The sequence below is a fragment of the Eublepharis macularius genome, chromosome 8 (genome assembly GCF_028583425.1).
Source record: "Eublepharis macularius isolate TG4126 chromosome 8, MPM_Emac_v1.0, whole genome shotgun sequence".
Lineage (NCBI taxonomy): Eukaryota > Metazoa > Chordata > Lepidosauria > Squamata > Eublepharidae > Eublepharis > Eublepharis macularius.
This window is the reverse complement of record NC_072797.1, coordinates 69,369,064-69,379,936: the sequence shown is the minus strand read 5'-3', so window position 1 is coordinate 69,379,936 and position 10,873 is coordinate 69,369,064. Positions and strand designations below refer to the sequence as shown.

Genomic DNA, 10,873 nt, shown 5'->3' with positions numbered 1-10,873 from the left:
GGGGGGGGTAGTTGTGAATTTCCTGCATTGTGCAGGGGGTTGGACTAGATGACCATGAGGTACTTTTCAACACTATGATTCTATGATTCTAAGCCCCCAGATGAAAATTATTTTTCTCATCTTCCAAAATTCCTTCAATTGCAGAAAACAGACCCTGCAAAAGATTTTTGTCTCAATTAATACCCCAAACTAATATGCTTTCTTCTACCAACACCACAGAATTCATTTTTGATCAATTATAGAAACTTAAAGAAGAGTATTGAAAAGCAGAGAGCAAGGCATTGAAATCCGCTTTAAAAGGCATGCTGATGAGAATTAAAGAATTTCAAATACTTTTCACTGCCATGCATGATGCTACCGAGTTGCTTGGTACAACTGGAATGAATAAGACTTCACAGAGAGCCAATTAGAAAGGCTCACTTATACGTAATTAATAACAGTTGAGGTAATGAATTCATTTTATTTATGTCAGTTTCATACTAAGCCCTGACATAATCACTAATTTATATACACACACAACACTCTCTGAATGGAAAAAACTATTAAAATTGCTGTATAAATGAGTATCTAATGTAGCTTTTAAAGCAGATAGGTTCCAGAAGATCAGATACCTGACAAAAGCAGTTCATCTTTGTGATCAGTAGGCATATTGTGCATTCTTAGTAGAACATATTTTCTAGAAACCGTAGATTACATTTTAAGTCTAATAGAAAGTTGACACTGTATTTGCCCTTAGTTTTTTAAATATATATATATATATATATATAAAACTATTTTGCATTTCCCTTTCTTTAGTTTTGGCTCCTTCCTCCAGCATTTCTGCATTTGAATTCTTGACAACAAGCTCAAACAAAAAGCTTTTTGTCCAAATAATTGACAGAAGATTGCCCTATCGAAATAGTCTATTTTCCCATAGCTGATTTTCAGAGATAAATGGCACCGTGAAGCCAAGGGGCTGACTTTGACTTTCAGACTATCTGCTGCCTCAGCTGAACTGTAAATTGAAGAGAATTTGCACGGCAGAGCTTTATTGATAAGGACCTATTTTTGTAATGATTAAGCCACAAACATTGCAGAAAAGCAGCAACATGCCAAGAGTTTGAATACTTATTCAGGCCTAAACTGGATTTCTTTGTTCACTACCTTTGTAACAAACAATACTGAACTTTAATGAATGGTTGCAATATACAAAAATTATTTTGGCTTTGGTGAACAGACTTTTATATATCAAATCTCCATTGATGTCTTGGTCCGCATCAGATTTGCACATTCATTTTTGCAAAATGTGAAAAAATGCTGCACTAAATGTCGCATAGTGGTATGGTAAATTCAAGGGATCACTAGTTCAGAACTAGTAATCTTTTCTCCAGTCTACCCAAGAGCCTCAGAAAAGACTCCTTCCAGTGGCTCCATTTACATCACACAGACCCAACCCAAACTTACAAAAGCAAATCACATGAGACCTGCCGGGTTCCATATGCCAGGACCCTGTGATTTTGTCTCACTAGTATCCGTCCCCAACCAAGCATCCCTGCTTGCCTCTTCAAAGTTTGGGCAGGGACAATAAAGGTTGCTGCCGGGATATGATGGAACCAGTCTTTTAGTAGAATTGGACAGGATGTGTTAGAATACTGTATATACTTAAATCCAAAAGCATAACTATGGTTGAGGAAAGCCTTTTCATGAACATCAAAGCAGTGCTCGTTCATAATTTCATAGCCTTGCTTCACATTGCTTCATTGTGCAATTAGGTCAGATCAAAATAGCCTTGCAAGAGTTAACACAGAGACATAATGGAGAGAATAAAGATTTCCCAGCTCAAGACTCAGTACAGCACTGAAATCATGGTGCAGCCTTAGACAAGATCCTCTTAGACTTCTGTCACCTACAACATTTATGCAAGTATTACTGACCTAACTCAAAGACATTATAAGGATATTATAACAGTACAATCCTATGCAGAGTTAGAGAAAGGGGGTGCTATGGAGTCTGTTGGGGAAGGCCATGTATATCCCAGGGAATACATGGATTTCCCCAAACAGTCTCCCAGAGGTTGCTTCAGGTTGAGAAAATAACACAAGAAGGGAAGCGCCTTCTCCATATGCACAGTAGTTCTGGACATGCATAAATTAAGAAGAAACCACAATGATGATAGTACTCTTCTAGACAGATTAGTGCCCCACTCAGAGTGGTGAACAAAGTCAGTGTTATCATTATCCTCACAACACAGTGGAGGAACTGGGGCTGAGAGGAGAGGCTTACCCAAGGCCACCTGCTAAGCTCGTGGCAGTAGTGGGATTCAAACCAGCAGAGTGCTGATTTTTTGTTTTTCTGAATGACACATCTGTCCTTGATTCTTTTTTTTGGTAGAAATTTTATTTTAAAAGTAAAGATATAACAATGGTGCATTAAAAAACTTATATAAACACTACATTTGAAATTAAATTAAGACACATACAAACTTATATAAACACTACATTTAAAATTAGTTTGAGACTTATACAAGCACTGCATTTAAAATTAGACTCATTTAATTTTAAATGAAAAAAAATCAGAATTTGTTATAACTAAACTCTCCTTGGTTACTTTTACTTATACAAACTACAATGTCAACTTTTTTGGTTAATCATTTCCCTGAGTTTTATCTTCTTATTTTTATACTGTTACCTTCATTAATGTTTATTTTGCCTAAGTAATCAAAGAAATCCTTCAATTGTTCCCAAAATTCAGCTATTGGTCTATTATGTACATAAGTGGTTAATTTGGCCATTAATTCATATTCATAAATCTTATCTATCCACTCTGACACATCAGGGCATGTATGTTTCCATTTTGCTGCATATAACATTATTGCTGCTGTCACCCTGTTTGTAATGGTCTACCATTAGTTGGTAGGATGTTTAACAACATGGTTTTGGATATAACTCAAATCTGAGTTTGAAAATTTTCTGCATCTCTTCACGTATCTTTATCTAATATTTTTGTACTTTATTACAAGTCCATGCATTGACATTTCCAGCACTGTCCACTATAACCCTTACTGATTCTCTCTATGTCTTTGGGAGTAGTGTACCATCTAAAAAGCATTTTATACCAATTCTTAGTAACTGACAGCCTGTAAATTTTATATCCTTAGTTCGTAGATCTTCCCATAGGTTCGTTGGGATAATTTTTCCAAAGTTTTCCATCCATTTTATTATACAGGTTTTTACTTGTTCCATTTATGTGTGATGTTGCAGTAGAATTTTATAAATTTTCCCTAAGAGATGCTTCAGATCTCCAGATATTAAAAGTTCAAATTCTTTTTTCTCTCAACCTACCTTCCTTAAAAGTTTGTTCTTTTGGTCATGATACTGTTTGGTGATGTATCAGCCATGGAATATTTTTACCTTGAGCTTAAATTTCTTGCCAAGTTTAACATTCCCTTTCTTATCAATCATTGATTCATAGCAGAACTGATCAATTCTAATTCTTGTGGCTGCGTTGTAATGAGAATTTATTGGCGACATCAATGGGGAGATCAGTGGACTCAATCTGTTTCCAGCAGAGTGCTGGAATGTGCACAGCTAACACACACCCTCCCTGACGCCTTCCCGAAGCATTTGTTGGGATCCATGAATATCAAAACCCGTTGCTGTGTGTGCATAAACTTTCAATCAATGGCTTAGAGGGAGGAGTGTGTTTTGTGCAATGTTGGTGCTCTTAAGTGCAGCTGCCCAAAAGAACCTTGAAGGTCTCATTGCAAAGATTTGGGGGGAGGCTCAATTCACAGAGAGATGTGATGCAACCCTTTGTAATAGGCTCTCCTTTTCACATTTCAACTTACCCACCTTAAAGGTGAGCAATTTGCTAATTATTAAGTTCACTTGACAGAATTTTTTTTAAAAAAATCTGGAAAAGACTGCAGACACGTAGTTATGTATTCCATGTTTTGTTTTATAGACAAAAGTATTCCCCATCCTAAAAGTTATGCAACAGCACCACCTAGCACAAAGAAAGACTATTCTCTTGCAGTCCATCAAAAATTTAGTTTGGTTGGTTTTTGTGAAACATAGACTTAGATTTTTTTAATGTTCCATAGTGCTGCTAATCTGAAAAGATTCCTTCAAGCATATACCTTACCTGCAAATATTCACTTAGTGAAATTTATATCTGAATTGGCAGGGCCCCTCCTTTTGCACTAGGAGGCAGCTCATATTGATCACTTTGAAACAATGTACTTTTCACTGTACTCCTAGGCATGCTTACTCAAGAATCCAATTTGATTTCACTCTTGTTCCACGTACATTGGCTCTCTGTTTTCTTCTAGGCCCAATTCAAGGTACTATTATGGACATTAAAGCCATATATGGCTTAGGGTAAGCATACCTTAAGAACCACCTACTCCCCTATGAACCTACCTAAGCATTGTCTTTGGAGGCCTTGCTTTGGACGCTTCTGCCATCTGAGGCTAGACAGGTAGCAGCTCAGGAAAGGGCCTTCTTGGTCGTGGCACTAAAACTGTGGAATTCACTCACCAGGAATATTCGTCAGTCTCCTTCTACTTTAGTTTTCCACCATGTGTGTGTGTGTATATGAAGTATTTTGTTTTGTTTGGTGTTCCCTTCTGATTCTCATAGGCAAATGAACAGGAAGGAGTATCAAAGTGTTTTAATTGTGCGTGTAAGCTTGTTTTAATAAATTGGCAGAACTCACCTCTGTGTAAACATGCACCTCTGTGTAAACATACACAGAATTAGTCTGCATGCTGAATAGATGAGTAGTTCAATGGAAGCTAAAAGAGAACATAGCCCTACCTGCCAAAGGAAAAAAGTAACTGAGAACTGTATACCCCATTTCATCTGAATGCTAAAAACATCAAGTTAGTAAAATCTCACCTGCCTTTAGCTAGGTGCTCTGAAATCCAATTTCTACATCATTCATCACCTGCTCTAGAAATTCACCAGCATATTAATCCTCCCTGCTCCAGCAACCATGTGAGACACTCAATATGATCAAAAACAGTTTTCTCCTCAAACAGCTTGCTGTCTAACGATTGTATAGGTTAAGGGGGATGTTCCTTTAATCAGAATGAGGTTTGAGGAGGAAAACACATCTAAAACAGATCCTTGTGTGTGAAAAGGATAAAAAAGAACAATCAAGTTGAGTGCTTCGTTTTCTCCTGAATATTATATTTGAGGTATAGGAAACTTTTAATTTGAAATGTTAATTGCAAAATGTTCAAAGAAAGTAGGTCTATCAGACCTAGAGTTCCACAAAGTAACACCTTGGACACATTATAATTAGTTATCCACTGGACTAAAAGGCAGTCATTGTGAGATGTAACAGCTCATTTTTCTTTACTGTATTGGAATTTAGTTAGCACATCACAGTGCTTAAAATAATTCCAAGGCCTACTTACTACTGAAGTTCAGTCTCTGCAGTTCTTTAAAAGTCACATCCTTCCAAGGATTATGCTCACAAATTTATCAGAATGAAGTTGCACCCTTTAATGTCAACAGAATTAATGAGCCAGTCAAGAAGAAATTAATTGCAACTGCATTTAGTTAACAATAGGCACTCTCAATAAAAGAGTTAGGGCTCATCTACCCTAAGACATACCAAGCAGTGAGGCCAGGCAGTCCAATTCCATCAACTTAGTTTTTAAAAACATTACTGGCTTGTTGGCTTTTCTGCTTCAGCATAGGTGTCTTAATTGTCAGAAAGTTCAACTTGAGCAACTCTTGGCTAGGCTTCCTCCTTACTGGTTTTCCCTGTTTCACGATGCTTGTACTAGGTCATCTTCCACAGTCAGCTCCTAAAACTCACCCTCTACATTTCTTCGGTCTTCAAAACCTCTTACTCACCTCCTTCCATCCAACAATCACCTGGATTTTTTTCTTATTCCCACGTAGCGTCCTACCCTTGAAACAGGCATATCATGTTAAAATTCCCTTTAAATCTTTCCTCACAGCTTCACCTTAATAAATCTTACTTAATCAGTACAGTTTTCCTGTTTTTTCACCTTTTACTAACAGTTGGTGGGTCTAGCTGCGTGGCGGAGAACTCCCAAGGACTTGCACAAGGCACCTCAATCCCCCTGTATCCCCCTGCTGTTATTTCCTCTTTTCTTCTTCTGGGCAATACCCGTACTTCCACACTTCCTTTTCTCCTTTCCACCCACCCACACTTTTTCAGCCACCTTCTTCAGTTATACTTATCTATATCCAACCTTCCTCCACTATGGGAACTCAAATTAGCTTACAGCGTTCTTCTCATATCCATTTCATCCTCCCATCAACTTGTGAGGTAGGTTAGGCTGAGTGTGTGACTGGCCCATGATCACCAGGTGAACTTCCTTAGCATGATTCAAACCTGAGTCCACAGATTACAGTCTGAAATTCTAACCACTATCCCACACTGAATTCTGTGGGGTGGCTGCTGTTCAACAGTGGCAAGCAGCAGGGCCTGGGTGAGTCATGAAAGTCAGGTGGTAGTAAGTTGACTGGTGGTTGCTGGTTGGTCTGGCTCCATGAGACTTCCCTTAACAGCCAAAACTGCCCTAGAAAGGGCCTGCTCCCTCTCCAGATCTTTCACTGACCATTTAAATACCGCCTTTCTCCACTATGGGGACCTAAAGCACCTTACATCATGCTTCTTGACTCCATATTATCCTCACAACAACCCTGAGAGGCAGGTTAGGCTAAGTGTGTGTGATTCGATCAAAGTCACTCAGTGATCTTCCACAGCAAAGTGGTGATTCAAGCCTGGGTCTCTCACATCCTACTCTGAAACTCTAACCACTCCACTCCACTCCACTCCACTGGCTTTGGGGGCAGGGCTGCAGACAGGCCTGAGTCATGCAGGTCGTATGGTATCAAGTCATGTGGTGGTTGTTTTGGGGCCTGGTCCCAATGAGTCCTCCCTTAAAGGCCAAAATAGCTCTGGAAAGGGCCTGCCCACCCTGCCTTTTCCTGACAGAAACCAAGCCTGGAACATTGACCAGTTACTTGGTTGCCTAGCAACAGCTACTGAGGGCATCTGGTTAAAGCTACAAGAGCTCCTTTAATAATTTTGTTTTTGTTTTTTTTTAGATTTCAGATTTTCCTGCAACCCTAGGGCATTTTTCAGGTGTTTAGGAAGATCTTGTCAATTCATGGCTTCAGTCTCCAGATTTAAGTATCCACAGGTCACGGCCACCTCGCTATTAGTATATAAGATATATGCAACTGCCTTATAACATGCCAGACCATTGATTGTCCTGAGGTCACTATTGTTCACTCTGACCAGTAACATATGAAAAAGGATCCCCTCCCTCCAGAAACCACCTGCTACCCAAGATCATTTAAATAGAGACGTGAAGAATTTATTCTGGGGCTTTTTTCAACTTTTGTCACTGATTCACTTCCTTACTTAAGAGATTACAGAACAATATCTTATCAAAACCTCCTCCTCCACAGTTTTGTACCCTCTCTTTTCTTTCTTTTACCTTTTATATTTCTCCTTTTTATGGTTCATAATTTCTGCTTCCTTTGTATCTGTTGAGTCATATCTAATGGACTTGCATATCTAATTCTACACAGGAATGGATATGAAAATGACAGACTTATTACAAGTAGACTTGTTACAAACAAAATTATTTGACATACTCCTGGAAAGAAAGTTATTTAAGCTTTGAAAAGCATGTAACATAGGCTGCATAAGATTACAGTGTCCCTCCCTGTCCAGTTTCATTTAGAAACACATAAATTATCATTTAAAGCTTTCAAAATTTATTACTATTTTGTGCTTTAGAAACTACCAACCGATAGCAAGCAGTATAAAATTTATCACATCCCTTAATATCCCAGAGTAACTGCATCTAAATTCTAACCCTGAATACATTTAAGACGAAACATGCAAGATAATATTCTTGCCTGTTTGTATCAGTCAAACTGTATTACAGTTTACTGAAATATGTTTTTCCATGATGTTGACTGAAGGAGAACAATAACTTTTGCTGTATACAAACTACTGAGACTGAGAACAAATCCTAGGTCAATAAAGTATAGAGGTAACCCCTCTGCTGCAGAGTGACAAATTGCTCCAAACATATCAGAGTAAAAGCAAAACAACTTTATTCTAGAAACACTTAATTTCCAAACTGTAAACAGGTAAATTCAGACATGACCCTAAGATCACTGCTACTCAAATTTAACAAGAGAAAGCTACATGGATGTGAAGCAGAAACTAATTTGCACCATAAAAATATTAAAAACATTGAAATGACAAAGCTAATTAATTCAAGTCCAGAATCTTTACTAAAGAAGAATTCCTCTGAGAACTGGAATATTTCTCCCTTGCTCCTACTAAGACTATTAATTGTGATTTCTCCTCTCACGTAGTGGTTTACAGGAAAGAACTGGCATCTTTATGTTACTAGCTTTCAAGACTGTCAATAATTAAGGTTCATGCCTTAAACTATCCCTCCCATTCAGAAAGCAGTAGGAAAAAATATACACACAATCCCCTCTATTTCATGTTCTGTGTGGCATTTCTCCCTCCATCTTCATGAACAGCAATTTGGTCATTATTTCTAGAAAATGACAATTGTATGATAGAGCTGAACTAGTACAAGAGATCAAAAATATGCAGTGCAAAAGACCTAGTTTTAAAAAAAATGAATTAAGAAACAGGGAAATAATAAAGAAAGATAACATACCAGAAAAGAAAAAAAATGCCTGTGCCTAGTTTGGTGGCAGATTATAGTGCGATCTGTGCCAAATGGTTCCATTAAAATGCCTTTTTTCACTGTTAAGAGTTCACTTATTAGTAAGTCAGTATTAGAAGTCAATGCCCATTTCTAAGAATGCATAATGGCAAAGAATATGGTTAAAATTAAACACCTTGAGCTCATCTTTCTGACAAAAGGCACACTCACAGCCTTTCCAGCATGTGACAATTTTAACTGGATTTAATCTGAGTGAAGTGGTTCTTTCCACTGTAATGTTCCACTCATTGTTTTACTCTAGTTGCACAAGTAGTCTTGCAATATTTCCTCTTCAAAGCATTATTTTACTCTAGTTGCTGAAGTAGTCCTGAAATATTTCCTCTTCAAAGCATTGTCTGAACAGGTTCTAATTCAGACTAGGAAATGTTACTAATACCAGTTTCTTCTTCTAAAATATTAAATAGCTATAACACTATTGAAAGGTCACTTATGCTTTCAGTCTGCTTTGGTGTTCTCCGCCTATTGTTTGAAATATCATATGAAGCATTAAGAATGAACATCTCACTGAAAATAAAAGCAGACTTCATGTTTTCCTTTAAACTAGAACACAGCATCATGTGCAACCTGTACTGGAAGAATGCCTCTGAATTCTCTAATCCATTACATTATAATATTTCTTTCTTGTAGTGCATTGGTGATTTTAGCAGGGTACATGTTTCACAAGAGCAGCAACTGTGGGGGAGAGACACAGAATAGTTAAAATTGTCTTTATTTTGTCAAAAAGTAAAGCATAAAGCAGCCTTTTTAGGTTGATAAATGACAATATGGCTTCCTCAAGTGTCTGTCAATGTGAATTAAGCTTATTCTAAATAAACCACTTTATGGCACAGGAAACTGCACATAGATTTTGAAATGGTCAGCCTCATTTGTTTATTCTGTTGCTCCAGCCTTCATTCCTGTCATTATGACGCAGTATGTGCAGTTCTACATTTCCCTCTTCTATCCATAAAAGCTGGTTGTCATGAACAGAGCCAACCTTTCCATTATTTACAAGTTAGGTGCAAGTATTAAATACTGTAGGTTGTATTACAAGTTCATCCACAATACTTGCATGATTAAAAAAAAACTAACAGAAAAGAAATTTTCACAGAACTGTGAAAAATCTGCCCACCCAAGCTCCTCAGGAAAAAGCATACCTCAGACCTACTGTTCTATCTTCAGTCAGCTGTGTTTCTTTCTCCCAAAGGAATACGGTCCCACAGCTGTAGCAACTGTTCACCGACCTGTGGTTCCAGTTCCTGCACCAGAGGTGAAAAAGTCAAAAATAGTAAAAAAGCCTTTACAGCTGCTGAAAACAGTATTAACAACAGAGCGGAGGCAATCTGATTTGCTAGGGATTGTTTTCATTACAGAGCAAGAGACATCTCCTCTTTCATTCTAAAATCAAGGTTCTTCATTCACATTAACACCTCCAGTAGTATGATAAATAGTAATTCTGAAAAACAGAACTTACATTGAAAAGTGAAGGGATCCAGAAATTTGGCCTTGATCATACCCTTTAAAAATACAGTCTCTAAAAAGCAACATACCTGGCCATCTCGGCTTATCTGTACCTTCTTGTTGTCATTCCAAGGGTTGAGTAAGTGATGAGCAAACTGAAATGGAAGACTCTCTTTTCGGATCCATTCCACTTTAAATACTCCTCCTAATCCAGTTGAACCCCAGTCCTGACTTTTCTCACGTCCTATCTCTGAAGACATTCGAGCAAAACCCTGCAACACATTTTTTAAGAGATGGAAAATCTATATAAAGTAATGTAAATTTTAACTTCTAATGTTCATTATAAAAGTGCTTAATGTGTATCTTCAGTGCAAAGCATAGTCCCTCATAGCTCTTGTTTTAGAAATGAGGAAGAAAAGGCAAAGCAATATGTATCACAGGTCTTTGGAAAATTTCAATTGGCTACTTGTTTATGGGGCAGGGGGAAATTTTACTGAGCTTTCAGCTTTGCTATGAGGAAGAAATAATTTTACCAAAGATTCCTCTTCTGGTACACAGCTGTTTATCTTATGAATTCATTGAGAGTTTATAATCACAACTTGTGCTTGGTCATCTGGAGGGACCACAGTCAAGAAGAAAGTCAGCATACTGCCTGCAAAAATGGAGGGGGGGGGGCGTGTCTTC

General features: G+C 37.7%; 1 protein-coding gene across 2 annotated transcripts in view; it reads right to left on the bottom strand.

The window, feature by feature from the left end:
- Positions 1–8,073: 8,073 nt before the first annotated feature.
- Positions 8,074–10,873, bottom strand: part of YTHDC2 (YTH N6-methyladenosine RNA binding protein C2) — a 64,021-nt gene continuing 61,221 nt past the window's right edge. Inside the window, exons 28-30 of one of the 2 annotated variants that reach the window (XM_054986584.1) lie at positions 10,279–10,461; positions 9,886–9,987; positions 8,074–9,421 (exon numbers count right to left, since the gene is read on the bottom strand). In XM_054986584.1, coding sequence (XP_054842559.1) covers positions 9,907–9,987; positions 10,279–10,461 — 264 coding nt within the window. In that variant the 3' untranslated portion in view covers positions 8,074–9,421; positions 9,886–9,906. The remainder of the gene's footprint in view (positions 9,422–9,885; positions 9,988–10,278; positions 10,462–10,873) is intronic. The other variant, XM_054986585.1, reaches the window with a different exon arrangement.